This window comes from Pteropus medius, unplaced genomic scaffold, assembly GCF_902729225.1.
Source record: "Pteropus medius unplaced genomic scaffold, Ma_sr-lr_union100, whole genome shotgun sequence".
In the NCBI taxonomy this organism is placed as follows: Eukaryota; Metazoa; Chordata; class Mammalia; order Chiroptera; family Pteropodidae; genus Pteropus; species Pteropus medius.
In genome coordinates this window covers 23,377,068-23,393,717 of record NW_024354875.1, presented here as the reverse complement: position 1 = coordinate 23,393,717, position 16,650 = coordinate 23,377,068, and the positions used below count along the sequence as shown (strand labels likewise).

The 16,650-nt window shown below is 40.9% G+C and overlaps 1 protein-coding gene and 1 long non-coding RNA gene across 11 annotated transcripts in view; one reads left to right on the top strand and one right to left on the bottom strand.

Annotated features, from left to right (window-relative positions):
- Positions 1 to 1,379: 1,379 nt before the first annotated feature.
- The window catches only part of ITGB6 (integrin subunit beta 6), a 118,432-nt gene continuing 103,161 nt past the window's right edge, over positions 1,380 to 16,650 (top strand). For 5 of the 10 annotated variants that reach the window (XM_039855650.1, XM_039855644.1, XM_039855649.1 and 2 more), the window contains exon 1: positions 1,387 to 1,710. Coding sequence is in view for 5 of the 10 variants with exons in the window: in XM_039855638.1 (XP_039711572.1) it covers positions 1,628 to 1,710 (83 nt within the window). In the remaining 5 variants the exon portion in view is untranslated. Of the gene's footprint in view, positions 1,711 to 16,650 lie in introns of all 10 variants that reach the window. The other 5 variants (XM_039855640.1, XM_039855641.1, XM_039855639.1 and 2 more) reach the window with 5 other exon arrangements.
- LOC120597021 (uncharacterized) lies at positions 5,316 to 10,929 on the bottom strand. The gene is made up of 3 exons (XR_005651309.1): positions 10,910 to 10,929; positions 9,875 to 9,877; positions 5,316 to 7,729 (listed from the first exon to the last, which is right to left on the bottom strand). It is a non-coding gene; the product is annotated as an uncharacterized LOC120597021 (long non-coding RNA).

Below are 16,650 nucleotides of genomic sequence, written 5' to 3'. Positions count from 1 at the left end.
CTAGCGTGTTCTGCAGGTCTCTTTATGGCTCACCTGTGAGCAGAGCACAAAGCTCAGCACACAGTGGAGTTGTCTACCTGGGAAAGAGAACTTGGTCTGTGTTAGGACAACTCACAGAGAAAATGAGTTTTGCAGAGAAGGAATAAATATCTCTATGGCAGAAATTTAGTCAGTTCTTGAATTTCAAGTAGGAAAGCTTCCTCACAGCCGACTTTGCTTAAAGAGCAAAAGACCAAACGTACACCTCAATTGCAGGTAATTAAAAGCCCCTTGGAGGCTTATGGAAGGTTAGAAATGAAAGATGGTTTAAAAATCTTCTAATACTTCACCACGCACAAAATACACATTCTTTACAGATGAGGAGACAGTTCAGAGAGGTTAGGAATTTTTTTTGAAATCACACAGCCATTAAACATTCGAGCCAGGATTCAGACCCAGGTCTCCTGGCTCTCTGTTGCTCTTGCTTCTGTAAAACTCAAATACCACAGGGCTTGTGATCTGTCAAACCTCCACCAGTACTATGCATCAGACATTCAAGAAGCAGTGTAGCATGATGGAAAGTGTTTAGTAGTCAGACTGGAAAGTTTAAATCCTAACTCTGTTACCTACTAGTGCGTGACCTTGGACAAATCAACTAATCTCTCTGAACCTCAGGTTCATCTATAAAGCAAGATCATAAATCTACCCCCACAGTGTGGTGGTAAGAATTAAATGAGATAATGCACCTAGAGAGCTGAGAAGGGGTCCTGGTGCACCACAGAAACTCTACGAACAGCATCCATCGTTACAGTCGTACCATTTCACAGTCGTACCATTTCCTTGAAGGCAGGCTCAAAGGCCTGAACTTTCACCCTCAGCATGGAAAGAAGAGTGTGGTCCAAATACTTCACCCTTCTTCATAAGAGCTATACAAATGTCTCTGTCCTCAGCTGTGCCTAGTCGAAATAAATCAAATCCAATCTGGATCATTTAGTGCTTGGCACCATTTTTAATACTAACCTCATCAGTTTTTATTTTCATTTTCTGGTGTACCCAAACAAGCCATTTTTACAGGCTAGTGACTTTAAACCAAAGCTGCCAATAAAATAGACTTATCTTGAAAACGCCAAGATCCTTCTGAAAGAATGTAAATATAAACACACACATGATTCAGGAAAGTTTGATAGGAATTTGATCCTTGACTTGGATGCCAGCTCAGCACTAAACTTGCCCAGTACTATTTTAGGGTATTAAAATCTATACGTGCTTAATGTCCCAGCCACCCTGCCATCCATTAAGTTTGAATGTCCTTTATGGAATGAACTTGATCCTCCTGCCTTACTTTTGGTCTCTCTCCAGAGGAGCTAATGCGCTGGCATAGTTCTGCCATTTGTCAGCCAGAAGTCTGGTTACACATTTGCTCGTCAATCTAAACCTAACCTATTCTCATACGAGCACTTGGGATTTCATGTAAATCAACCAGACGTTCTGTCATTCACCAGCAATATCTCTCTATAGTATTCTACACCCATGTGCCTTCATGAAATATTTCACTATGTTTGTGGAAGAAATATTTAAATGAGTGTGCTTTTTCAGGAATGGTGACACCAGAATGTTATAAATCTGTTCATTACCACAACAAGGATAAATGGTATTTCTGCCAAAGACTTTTGATAACCGGTACAGTAATGAATCTCAGCACTTTCTGAAATTAAAGGTCTGCCCTGAGAGGTAAGTAGTATAATGCATGACTAACAAACGCAAACCCAAATTTCGGAGCTAAGTTTTCCTTGTCAGTGTAATTGATCGTTTCTGACAGACATGGTCTTAGGAAATTCATAATGCTATTTCTATTCTCTTGATGTAAACGTCCAGGTGAGGCTGACCCCACCATTTGTAAAAGGGCAGATCCTTATTAACTTAGCATGCTTTGTTGTGATTTTTCTTACATTTGAATTCACACATGCTTTAACAGTTGTATTTCAAAAATCTGCTATGATTTAAGGACAATATTTCATAAAATTATTAGTTCATCATTCAGTCAAATATTTTAATATTCAGTTGAATAATTTCTTAAGAAACTTTTAAAGATATTTGTTTCTGATTATAGTGATTAATTGTTTAAAATTTTTTTTTAAAGCTAGTGATTTCACTCTAGCCTTCACTAGCTCTTTTTGCATTTTCGAGAGGCACAAAGAAACTAAGAAATTGGGAATTTCAACAAGAAGAATAAATATCAGTTCTCATTGACATGTTCATGACATTGGGCCAGTTAACCTCAGTGTTTGCGTGTTGTAAAATGGTGTCTTAGAGCTAATTCATGAGGACTATGGAGAAAATGAAGAGGGGAAGGCTTTCGATTTAAATATCTACAAAGAGCACATTTTATTCCTATAAGTATCTGAAAACACCTTGTATCATCACTATTCACTTGGAGCACTAGCAGTATGACTATCAGTGCTGTAAGAAAAAAAAAATCCAATATCTGTAAAAGGTTATTAATCCAAAAAATGTGTTCTCTAAAATTAAAAACTCACAGATAGAGCTATATCATAATGGCTTTCAAAATGCCTGAAATGAACAGAATATAGATTCTGGTCAGAGAGTAATGGTTGTGGATTCTGAAGAAGCTAAGCCGATCATAGTTAAAGTTTTTTGGTATTGAGTTTCAAACATACAGTCACTTGGTCATAGTATAAAGATTAGTGTCTACTTAAGTAAAATGCTGTGCCTTAGCGAAATGCAGAAATGCCTTCCTCCTCGGCATTCTCTCCTCTCATTCCTGTTCATTCTCATGGTAGCATTTTTCCTCTATCTGACTTACTCCCTCTAGTGTTTGCTGGAATAAGTACAGGTATTAAAGTTCAATTTACAAACACTATTACTGCAATCTCTCAATATTTTCCCCAGTTACCATACACTAAAGCAAACTTACCACAAGATATTTTGACACGAACTCCAAGTGACTGTAAGAATTTGTTATCTGAGAGTCTCAAAGTTAGATTTTTGTATTCCAACTTCAAATCCCAAGAGGAGGCATTGACTTCTACTCTGCTAGGGTTAGATAACTTCTCTGCCTTGGAATCCTTATATTCTATTTGCTTTTATTGTGATATGGAAGAGAGGAAAATCTTCTCTAATGAAATAAAGCATGCAATCAGGTATTTCTTTGACATATTTTCCGGGGATAGAACTTATACTTTGATTTTTCTAAGTTACCCAAGAGGTTCAAGGTATTTTGACTCAAGAGAAAGCAATTAATTTTTTAAAAATGGCCTTATGGAAACTGTTGGCATATTTTCTGCCACAGAAGCCCTTAGTCAAACTAGGAAGAGTAGCTTCTTGGGAAATGTATTGCTTATGGGCACTTCTTTACAGAGAAGAAAATATACTTTTAAAGTTGTCAGCTGCTGTTGCTGCTGCTTTGGAAACCAGCCATAGCTGATTGTGAGAGCTAACTATAGGCCAAGGTCATCTGGGGATCCATGCAGCCAGCTCACAGTGATGGCACCCGCATCTCACCAGAGCACGTGGGCCTGCCAGTCCAGCCCAGAGAACTATTTTCAACTGGAAGTCCCAGAAGAAGGCCCTTGACTGTCCTTCATTCTACTAGTATTCAGTTTTACACTTATCCGTTTTGAATCATAATCTTCTCTACATGTTGACCTCTTCTCTTTTTCTTACCTTTGTTGAGACTCCAAGAGGAGATTGGTAGATATGTCAAATTATAATATTAAAACTGATTTGTTCCTTAATAACACAAAGCTCATCAACACGTACAGCTCTGCTGTATCAAATTACTTCAACCAAGTGCCTGAGCAGGAAATCCCAGGCTTACTTAGTTGCTTCTTCATTACAGTCATCCACCAACCACCAGTCATTGCCAGGCCTTGTTCATTCAGATTCTTAAGGACCTATTGTTGATCCTCTCCTCTTCCATGTCTACTGTCATTACATTTCATCCACTTTTGCCTAGACTGCTGTAATAACTTCCCAAGCAATCGCCCTGTATCCAATTCACCAACATTTTGCCATAAGTTATCTTTCAAAATTACAAATCAGAATGCATCACTCTTCTGCTTAAAATCCTCCATGGTTCCCCATCACCTATAAGATAAATATCAAACTCCCTAGTCTGGTAGTCAAGATTCTTCAAGATCTGAAGACTACTGCCTGCTTTTCCACTTCTTGTTATTCCCTTCATGCCACCCTTCCATCCCTCCCTTCATCTCATAAATATACCCTATGCTTTGGCCAAATTAAGTATTTATTCTTTCCCAAACCCATCATGCTCTTCAATACCTTCAGATCTGAAGAGTGATCTCATCTACCTAGTGCTCTTCTAGATTTCTTCCATCAAGATTCAGTTTGAGCATTACCTTTTTGGTGGAGCTTCCCTGACTCTCTTCCAAAGCTCCCCACACAGCTCCACAGGCCACTGTTCACTCTCAGTTCTTGCATCATAACACACACACGCAGACACACACTCACACCCAGAGATTTTGAACTCCTGTTATGCTATGAGGCTCTTAATGTAGGACACTTATATTATTGACTTTTGCGTTCCCAACATTTAGAGCCATACTTAAATTAAAGCAGTAAATAAATTTTGTTGTACTGATCAATAAAAATAGAAATCTCATAAACAAAGTAGCCAGTTGCATCCATGAAAGTGTGTTTTAATCCAAGTCCTGTCTTAACCTATGCTGTTCACTAAACACAACTTGACTTACCAGACTTCGAGTTGGGTTGTAATCTAAGGACCCATATCTGCATTTCAGGAAAACTAATGCTTCCAGAAAAGTCTTGGGGACTGGAGAATTCGGTCAGAGCAAAAGAGTCTGAAGCAAGGATGTGCTGCGGCTGGGGCTTGATGCCCGATGTGCGCAGTCCAATTCTGGAACACTTCAGAACCAAAGGCGTTGTCAAAATTGAGATAGACACCATGCATGGCTCATACATATTGTATGCCTCTCGGCTGTCTCTTCTCTCACTCACATTCTTGTATTCTCTGTTCATCTGTGCAAATTCTCAGCTTAGATCTAGGCTTAACCTGGTAACCTTGACTTTTAAGCTCAATTACCAGCACAGTTCCCGCCTTTGCCTTTCCAGGTTAGCCATTCCCCTGATGAGATTTTCCCTAGGACAAATAATTCTTCAAGAGGCTGCCAAGCTTTAACTAATTTATGCTTACCTTACGTGACATTTAGGAGCCTCAGTTCATTACCCTCAGCCTTCTCTGCATCTCCTTATCTTACCAAGTATCAACCCTGCTTGAGATCTGCTCAAAGCTCAGACACATGATGATCCCTCGCCAGCTGTGAAAAATTGACCATTAAACTCTTCTCAAATACAGCTAGCTGCCGTAGCTAAACTTCTCTTACTCTTCACCTACACAAACTCTCCATTTGTTCATTATCTCATTAAACAAATGTTGCTGAGCATTTGTGCCATACCTGGGATGGAGGCAGTTAATGAGAAAAACACAGTCCTTTCCCCTAGAAGCTTGCAAGCTAGCTGTTTTTCTGTTGTCCCTTGAATCTTACCAATGCATAGGAATCTATCTGTATGCATCCAATATGCTTCCACCTGCCATCCATCTGGGCCTGTCTGAGTTCATATAATTCATCAAGGCTCCATTTAAATCTCTCTTCCAATGTCTGGTGGTATCTCCCTCTTACAACAGGCTTGATTATGATCTAGCTAAAGGATCTTATCTAAGGATGCTGCGTAGAGAACCGATGCTAATCTTAAGACTTCCAGTAATATCTCCAAGGCCTCTGTTATACCTATAATTTGTATCAGTTGGAGGTTTTGATAAACATAGAAAGGGCATGTTTATTCCTTGTGTGAACCACATGAAGATGGGTAAGACAGTTATTCAACCATAGAATCAAGATGTATTATTTAACTCTTGCTACATAGCAAACCACACCAAAACTGAATGGCTTAAAACAACAAACATTAAATATCTCATAGTTTCTTTGGTTCAGAAATTCAGCAGCAGCTTAGCTGGGTGTTTCTGGCTCAGGGTGTCTCATGCGGCTGCACTGGGGTTAGAGGATCCGCTTCCAATCAGGTGCCTCACATGGCTGTGGTCACTGGCCCTTGGTGTCCTACCATTGAGCCTGTCCATAGGCTACGTGAGTGTCTTCAAGACACGGCAGCAACCTTCCTCCAGAGAGAGCAATCCAAGAGGCAGAAGAAAGTCACAGTACCTTTTATGACCTAGTCTCTGAAGCCACACTCCATCACTTCTACTTTATTCTACTCATTAGGAACAAATCACTAGGTCCAGTCTGTACTCAAAAGAGGGGGATTAGGCTTCACCCCTTGAAGAGAGAAGTTTCGAAAATTTTGGGAACATATTTTGAAATAACCATTGAAACTGCCAAAAGATCTTGAAAATTGGAGTTGTGGCATAACTCTAATTCCAGAATGTAAAAGATATAATTTTGCAGTAGTCTGAATGAAAATTCTCAAGAGTTTTAGTCAACAGAGTACAATATGGGCCTCTCTAAAAGTCAGCGTGATCCTAGGCTACACAAAGAACCAGGTGTCATCTGGGATGAGGAAGTGAGTCATGTCTGTTTTACTGTGTTGGGGTCAGACCACAGTGAGAAGCTATATTCAGTCTGGAGCACCACATGGAGGGATATACTGGGGCCCATGTGGAGGACAGCAAATAGGGTGGTCAAGAAATTTGAAATTATGTCCCATGAAAGGCTGTTGAAGGAACAAAAGAAGAAGTTCAGGCAAGAGAAGACTTAGAGATGCTGTGGTCATTACATTCAAGAATGTGAAGGACTTTCACGTACAAAGGTAGACCTGTTCTACTTTCCTTGTGCCGCATCCAGAACAATGGGTTGACGTCACAGGGGAAACAATTGGGATCAGCATAAAAAAGACAGTTCTAAAAATAAAAGTAGACTTAGTAAGCAGCTGCCTTCGAAGGTCGCTCTTGTTATCAGAGGGATTCAATCAGAGGGCTGACTTGGAATGGAGGAGGAGGGAACTGGTATGTAGCCTTGCATCGTTTCTGTGGTCTCACCTCACAGGCACCCTTTCCATGTAGCCGCGTAATCATCATTACCCCAGCATGGAGAAAAATGAAAGCAGTGGGCAGACTCCGGTTTTCAGTTGGATTGGCCAGCATGACATGATCATTTAGTAGTTCACATTTCTGTGGCTGGAAATTTGGGCTGGGCTTAGCTGGTCAGTTCTTCTGCAAGTTTCTTCTAAGCTAGGTGATTGGTCTAGGATGAGCCTCATTCACAACTGGTGGTTAACAGGTTGTCTGCTGGGGCTTTGAGCTTATTTTCATGGCGGTCTCATGGATCCAGGGCAATAGGAGTTGATATGTCTCAATATGCTAGTGCTTTTCAAGTCTCTACTTGTTTTATGTTTGTTTGTATCTCAGTGGTCAAAACAAGTTATAGTAAAACCCAGAATCAAGGAGTGAAGACATAGACTTCTTAATGGGGGGAGAGGCAGAGGTCAGTACACAAGGAAAGAAGGTATTTGTGGCCATTTTGCAATCTATCGCAAAGACCTTTTCAAAGTTACCTAAATGATGCCTGGATGTCACTTTGGAGATACTTCTGCTTTAATCAAAATTTATGCAGTGGTGCATTACCCTGCATAATTTTGACCAGACTGTACTGAGTGTGTCCTCTTCGTCATGGTGAGCCCAATGATGACATGGAGTAATCGCTGCCCAGCAGCCATGAGCAAAGAGGTCAGACTATCCCTGTGAACAGACAAAGAGGGAAAACCCTCAGCCTTCATCAAGGAGACTCTCACCCACTTGGGGGAAACAGAAGGACAACACAAACTTAAAGAAATCTGAGGGACAGAAATGGCAACATGCTCTGTGACTTGTTTGGGGAAGAATAGTGTTTTAGAAGCATTCGAAGTTGTATTCTGGGCCTTCATTTTCACTCAGCAATAAGGCAGCCTGGCATTTGGTAAGCAACCACTCAGTTGTGATAACCCACAGCTCTCTAACTGGACATAGTCCCCACCATTTCCTGTAGCACTTCCAACTGTCTCTTAACACTGAATCCTACTGTCGATTGCCATTTGAATCAGCACTTACCCTATTGTGTTATAGAAGAGTAGAAGAAGATACCCTTGTCTCTATTAAAAATGTGAAAACTAAAGATAGATTAGCAGGACTCTGATTTTGTGGAAGAAAGAATATTCCTGTGTATTAAATATACAACAGTTCCTCAAATAACATAATTTCATTCAATGCTGTTCCATTATAATGTTGAAGAGATGCCATATGAACTTAACTCTTGTTTATCAGTTAACCTATTATAAAATTGGTTTCGTTATATGTCATTTCATCGCAGTTCCAAGAACCTATTGACGACGTTAAGTGTGGACTTTCTGTAGAAGGAATATGTATCTGTGTCAAAACGAAACAAAACAAAACAAAACAAAAATGTATCTTAAAATGCTATTATGAAACAGCTTCATTCCTCCACTCATTCATTCACATTGCCCATCTGGCCCCTGTAGCTATTTGAGTTTTTCACTCTTAATGAACAAACACCTTATTTTCCAAGCTAAGTCTTTAATAACTTGTAAGACGTTACTTCTCTCTGCTCCCTTCCCTTCGTGCAAAATGGGTTGGGACGGGGGAGTTTCAACAACTGCTTGGTTGACTAGTTGATAGCATGGGTCAAGCTTCTGAGAGAGAATTAATATGAAGGAAAGGGACCCCCTTCCTCATTTAGATAATATTTTGTCAAACTATAATCATTGTATTTTAAGCAGGGGGCAGCTGAAGCTTACTGCTTGCATCCTGCCCAGTCTTTATTCCTTCAATAAAGTCAGGAAACAGAAGGGCTCTGCACACAGCAGTCACAGACACTCATCAAAGACGAACCACTGACATGGGAACTTAACCAGAAAAGGCTTGCTGGTCCAGCGCTGGCTTTGGGCAGCCACATGTAGGCACACACCAAGCAGCAGAGTAAGCAGCCGTCTTCCTTCCTCCTTTGAGGATGGGGGCTGAGGAACAAGGCTTCCTCAGTTTTCTAACAAATGACCTATTTCAGTGAAATAAGAAAGGAAGAGCAGTCACGCAGTCAGTCATATGTCACGTTGTAGCGATGTTAGGATTTCATGCCAGTAATTCTGTCTAACAGAGTCATCTGGCTTTTTTCCATTCCTTTTAGCAAGATTGCAGTTGTAAATCAGCAGGAGTGTCCTGGAGACTGCTCCAGGTTGGTTGTCAGAGCAGTCTAGGCGGAAGAATCTTCGGAATAATTTAGAATATGAGTATAAGAGGGAAGGTCAATTTTGCTATTTAGAACCAGAGCACTATGCCAGATTGGGCTTTGAAGGGATGCTCTATGTCAGCCTTGGAATTTGAATTTAGAATATCTAAAAAACACAATAATGACTTAGTTCGGGTTCTCAGCTCTGACCTCTGAGCATCCTCTAAATGGGGAGGCCACTTTAATAATCATCCACTTTGAGTTGGTAAAATCTCGTTTTACTCATAACACCAGTTTCATTTCTAACTTCAAGAGGAAAACAGGGTGGATGTTGTTCTGACCTGAAGGGCATTGTGGATAGAAACCAGGTTTGCAGGGAGAGTTCAGGTTCTTTTTTTTTTTCTTCTTACAAATCTCTCCCTATGTCCCTTACCCTCCAGCCCCTGGCAACCACTTTTCTACTCTATGTTTCTATGAGTTTGCCTTTTTTATTATTTTTATTTTTTAGATTCCACTTATAAGTGATACCATGCAGTATTTTTCTTTCTCTTTCTGACCTATTTCACTTAACATATGCCCTCAAGTTCCATCCATGTTGTTGCCAATGACAGGATTTCCTTCTTTCTCTTGGCTGAATGATAATCCATTGTATGTATATGCCACACCTTCTTTATCCATTTATTCATTGACAGGCACTAGGTTGTTTCTGTATCTTGGCTATTGTGAATAGTGCTGCGATTAACATAGGAGTGCATATCCTTCAATATCTTGTTTTCATTTCCTTCGGTTATATGCCCAGAACCACTGGGTCATATAGTGGTTCTAATTTTAATATTTGTGGTCCTACCTCTTAATAACAGTGTGATCTAGGCAAGTACCTTGACATCTCTGGGCCTTTCCTTCTTTATCACTATATGCAGAGGAATAAATGAGAAAGAATTTTGTAAAGTATTAAGAAGATTGAGTCAGAAACCATGGTGCAAGGAGATGAATGGCCAAAGTCATTCAACCAGCAGCTGCAGAATCAGGGCTAGAACCTGTTTCATGACTCATCACTTAGCCCAGCACCAGGTGGCTTATCAACTGAAAGCACACCCATTTATCTCTGAGGTCAGCCCCTCTGTACTAAAGACTGCATGGATATGAGGCACAGATTAAGTAGAGCATGGAAAGTTGGATCTATTCACTTCCCAAGGCCCTGATCTGTCTACGCAGCAATCCCTGTCAGATTTACCTAACCCCCAGCAAGTCACAGAGACAAGCAGGACTCAGTTGGTATTCTTTGGTGGAAAGAAGCTAATGCAGGAATCTATTATGGCCTCGTTTTTGGGAAGCATGAATGGCACAAGAGGCTTTAGAAATGATCCACAGAGATGGGAACAATTCATAGATGTGGAATTCCCTGCAACTCCCTGCCTAAAGCTCTCTGCTCTGGCTCTAGCCCTATATCCTCAGCAGATTTGCCTCTACCTTGGGTGCCTACGAATGCTTCCCCTTAGTAAGGTCAGTTGAATTACACCAAGAACCTCTCCCCACCGCACCTTCCCCCACTAACCAACAACGATAATTTCTGCTGTACAAAGTCTCTAGGGACCTCCCATACTCTGTGGACTTAAAGAGCAAGGACACAGACTTCTGGGGACAAAAACCAACCGACTATCCTCCCATAAAAGTATAATTCATGGACAGTCCCACCCTACCTTCTATCAGACGCCACTGAAAAAGAAAAAAAAAAAATCCTCAAGTAATATTTAACTTCGATCACACTGTTTGCTTTAATTATTAACGTTTGGCAGCCAAGGCAACAACAGTACTTCATCCAGATACTTGAGAAAGAAAAAGGAACAGCTCATACCCCAGCCATTATAAGATGTCTGAGCAATCATTTTGAATGGACACATGCAGTCTTCACACATACCAGCAAACACTCCAATGTGTGATGACTAATTCATTTACTCTGCAAATATTTATTGAACTGGCACAGTTCTAGGTGCTGAGAATATACTAGTGAACAAAACAGACAAGAATCCCCATTCCTGTGGAGCTTAGAGTCTAGTGAGAGGTGGAGGAAACAAATATTTAACGATGAACATAATGAATAAGAAAATTATATGGTATGTGAGGAGGTAAGAGAAAAATATAGTGGGGTAAGAATAGTGCTAGGGGTGGAGAAGTGCCATTTTACAGGGGGTGGTCGATGTCGGCCTCATTAAAAAGGTGACATTTTAGCAAAGTCTTAAAGACGAAGAAGGGAGCCAAATGAATATCTGGAAAGTGGTTCTACAGACAGATAAATAGCCATGCAAAGGTCCTGAGGTAGGAGCATGCCTAGAGTGTTGGTGGACAATCCAGGAAGCCTGTGTGCCTGGAATGGAGTCATAAGGAGGAAAGTAGAGAAAATGAGGTCATAGAGGAAAGAGTGACCAGATGAGTAGGACCCATCTATAGGCTGATGTATAAATTTTGCTTTCCTTTAGAGAGATGGGGCCATGGAAGCCTTGGAGCTAAGGAATGACACAATTTGACTTAGGTTTTAATTGAATTTGACTTTAGCTTCTGTGGTGGTTTCATTATATGCTCAGATAAGGCAACAGGGATAGGCTGACTTCCACTCTTTTTTTCTCTAAGACATTGAGTGTTGTCAGGCTTCCAGGCTAACACTTTAGCCTCCCCCACGCACCTAAACACTTCTGTGACCTTCATCAATACTCTCTGCCCCCCTGGAAGCAAAGTCTCATCATCTCCAATTCCAGCATCACATGGAGATGGACAGAGAAAGGGAGGAATCTCTTCTTTCCCACTGTTTGCAGACTTCCCAATAATTCTGACTCCACCTAGCAAGATCCATTAGAGCTAATTAACGACCCTCCTTTCAGTAGGTGTTTCTTCATAATGATTAATTCTGGGGCAGAGACAGAGAGCTCGTTCCATTATGGTTCTTTTAAAAAAATTATTATTATTCAGGCTTCTAATACTGGCATGAACTGCGGGTGAAATTCTGAAGTCATGTTACTTAGCTGTCACAACTAGTAATAGAAAAATTCAATTTATAAAGAATTAGGAGAGGCAGGAGAGGCATACTCTTCGGTTTAGAACAAAGGAGATCAATCCTGACACAATGGCAGCATGACATTCGTGGACTTTGAAGATTCCAGGCTTCCTCTTCATTAATTAGAGAGAATCAAGAGTTCTGGTGGTTAATTATTTGCAGAAACTGTGCTCTGCAAAAGCAGATGCCAACTCACTCCAGCCGCCTCCAGCTGCAGCTCTGCATGATAATTAAACTGTGTGTCAGTCCCTAAGCTAGATCTGGGTTGGCAAATAAACAGTTAGATGGCCACTGCCATCCACCACTCTTCCGGTTTAGGCAGGGTCCTTAGACTTCCTCACCCAGGGACCCCAGCAGGCCGACACTTTCTGAGTGAATTATCCTGTATAGCTAGCGCTTTTAAAATCCACATCAGGATGAAGTAAAAGGGGTCAAATACGTGGTGACAGAAAGAAATGTAACTATGGGAGGTAAACACACAGTGTAAATATATATATACCTTACAAAAATAATACATACATACTTTGTATCAATTTTAAGCAATGTAGAAGTGTAAACAGTAAAAAATGAGAGCTCCTCCATGTCTCCTTCCAACCCCGCCCTCCTGAGAGAACCCCAATGAGATCTGAGGCTTTTCCTTCCAGATGCTACGATTCAGGTTGTAGTCTTTGAATACTTTTCTGACCAACCAGATCCTGAAGTCTTAACATGGCATCTTACTATTTCTGCTGCTTTTTCTGCACCCATGAGACTCTTCCACGAGCCTCAGTGGCAAATTTAATATAGGGCAGCCTTGGTTTGGGGGTCTTGCCATTACATTGGATTTAATGGCAGGACTGGCATAAGAACTCAGGGGGACACTGGTACTTAATTGTACAGTCTTAACATTTCTTTGCGGGAGACAAGAGGTAAATCTGACCACCCCATCATGGCATCAGCACTGCATCAGCAGCTAACTATGTTAAATCCTGTCTTTACTTTGACAACAGATATTGTTGGAAAGTAGAAGAACATGCACATTATAAAAGCCATCAGCACTATTGAAGTAAACAGATGCCTGTGGTCTGCTCACATCTACGTGGGGAAGGGAAACAGGACATAGTGCTGCTCTTCCAGAATTATAAATGTTGCCGAAGTTAGCCCAGGGCCTCATTTACGATTGGTAAGGCAGCAAACAGACCCACGTCTCTAACCTGCCTTCCCAGGCATTAGTTTCTTGGGGCGTTTTCCAGATGACTTCAGATCTAAAGCTGAGCAAGACTGGGGTGTCTGATTGGCATTCAGGAAAAGCTGCGAGCAGCGGAACTGCCTGGCTCAGCTTTCCCCCAATACCCATATTGCCTTGGGTGTTTAGACATTTGCTGGCATTAAGACCTTTTGGCTATTTCACAGTCCATTTATTTAAGGTATTTGAAACTCCCTCTGCAGAGCAGCTAAGGTTGTAATATTAGCCTGGCTGACATCAGACACTCTCTCTGGCAACCAAGGTCATTCTGACCACTTAGAGGTTACCAACTCTAAATAGCAGTAAGCAAGTTATGTCCACATCTTGATAATAACATTTTTTACACCCATTTGTAATTATCTGTCTACCAGACTGTCTCCCGAACTAGACAGCTATCTCCTTGAGGGCAATGAATATGTTTAGCATCTTGGTGCTGCCAGTACCTGGCTGGCACTGGGGTACAGGTTTTAGGCTAACTCTATTTTATTGGGCTTTCATTATGTAATATTTGTTAGTTTGGTGACAATTTTTTTGTGGTGGCGGTTGTTTTTGTTTCTATGAACATAATTTGATACAGGATGTGATGGCTAGTTTTATATGTCAACTGGGTAAGCTATTTAATCAAACATTTAGTCTAGGTGTTTCTGTGAAGATATTTTGTAGCTGTGATTCTCATCTACAATCAGTTGACTTTAAATAAAAGGGATTACTCTTAATGATGTGAGTAGGTCTCATCAAGTCAGTGGAAGCCCTTAAGAGTAAAAACTGAGGTTACCTGGAGAAGAATAAATTCTAACACAGGACTGCAGCATCAGCTCCTGCCTGAGTTTCTAGGCTGCTGGCCAATCCTGTGGATTTTGCATTTGCTAGCTCCCACAATTTTATAAACCAATTCCTTAAAATAAATATCTTATTTTGTAAAATCTCCTATTATAATCTCCTATTAGTTCTGTTTTTCTTGAGAACCCTGACTGGTACATATGATATGCTTAAATCAATGTAAAACATACCGTTTATTCATTCATTCATTCATTCATTCATTCATTTATTTGGTTCACTCAACAAATATTTTTGAGTGCCTACCATGCACCCCACATTGTGCTAAGTGCTAGGAATAATGGTAGGAAAAAGAAGTCCCTGTTCTCAAAGAGTGGTTTAATTTAAGGCAAGTCCAGGGCAGTGAATCTGTAGGAACTAGACTCAGACAGTGAGTCACCTGCAGCTGCCTTGGCCCAGAGCAGGAACAGTCTGGACTGGCACAGAGCCAAGAGAATAAAACACATTTGCCCAGGCGTCCAGGGCACCCAGGCTTCATGGTGCCAAAAAGAAAAGACAAAACTTGGGGGAAGGAGAGATACTCAGGGTGGTTTTTCTTGCTACAGGCAACCTGGAGAGTGAAAAAATTTTCCTCCTGGCAGGCACCAATTCCCAAGAATTCCCCTTCTGGGTGTGATGAAATGACCTCACTATGACCTCACCTCCTCTCCAGGAGTCCTGGGGATTTTTCAACAGCCCAGAGACTTCAGAGAAGGGCTGCCTTGGGCTCTGTCATTGCACCTTAAACACTTTGGTCCAGGAAGAGCCTTGACTCTGCAGATTCTCCCAAAGTGGCATCTTTTAAATTAATTTTAAAGGAATATGCTATCCTGATGTTTGTAAGTCTCTGTTGAAAAGATGTGAGTATACAAGGCTGTTTTCTGTGCCTATGACCTATTCCCAAGGGGGACCTTTTCCCTCAGCCTTTCTTCAGACTTCTGGAAAGGAGTTGCTGCAAAGGAGTAGCCTTAACAAGTGCTTGGAAGAGGGCTCATGGGTCCTAGATCACTTTTGAGTACCATCACCAATGGAGAGGCAATGTGGATGTGACTTGCTCACTAATTGGGTAGTTCGAGATGTCAATTATAATTCTGATTCATACAGTTACTGAAACTTTAAATGAGATGATGTACACAAAATGCTTGATGCACAATGGGTACGGAATGAATACTGGTTTCCTACTCAAACGAGTTTCACATAAACCAGAATCATGGAGAGGCCCATGTGGCACACAGCACTAGAGTGGAGTGGCTAAAAGCGGGCCCCTGGAACAGATCCTGAGCTTGAAGCCCTCATCTACCTTACCACTTTATAACCGCTTAAATTTAGTAGATCTCTTCACCTCTCTGAGTCTTGTTCCCCCACTTGTAAAATGGGACTGATGGTAATAGCGTTTTCCTTACAGGATTAAGTAATTTCTAGACCAATGCCAGGCACGTAAGGAACATATGCATATGTTGACTGTTATTATACTATGTTATTATGCTACTGATTATTATTTTATTTCTATAATGTATGAATTGTAATGTCATCTTCAGCTCATTCCTTAATTTATTTCACAAATATTCTTGCATACTTATGTTATCCAGGATAACATGGTGCAATTATGCTCTGCAGAATTATAATTTTTCAAGATATTAATGGGTACTTTATGGAAAAAAAATAGTTCACTAGTCAAAGAAATATGTGCTTCTTTGGCTTAATGATGCAAAACGTTTTTACTGAAGGATTTCATAGAACATTGACATGCCGAACAAACTTCAGGCGAAGTATTTTCCCTCATAGACCTCCCCTTCCAGAACTGCTGTCACCAGGACACCCTTTGGGAAGTGCTGGCCCAGGATCAGGTAAAAAATAATTTAGATACAAGACATTGAGCCTGTCTGGCTGGTCACAGAAGCCTGTGAGCATTGAGGGCAGGAGTGTATGAAAGGTACTGTTGGGAGTAGAAGCTTCAGAAAAAAGCATGCTGGAAAGATCTTGGAAGAACTTGCCTGGGAAGGACAAAAGTTACATTGCTATTTGTTAGCAAAGCCTAAAGAGAAATCAGACAGTAGCTTAGTACACCTAAAAAATTAAAAGTAAGGAGGACAAGAATGTTATGTTAGCTAACATTTAATACTTTCTTTCTCCCAGCTCTGAAATCAACTTTTCATTAAGCATATGCTATACTCCATACGTGGTCCCAGACACAGAATGCCCTGTGTGCTCAAGAGGTGTTGGCGCCCTCACCAGTGGAGCCAGGCATATAGGGAGAAGGGCTCAATGAAAACAGCAGAGAATAAAGAGCTCTAGGGACCCGGGAAGGAAACATGCTTCAGGTGAAAGACTGGGGAAAACCCTAGAAAAGG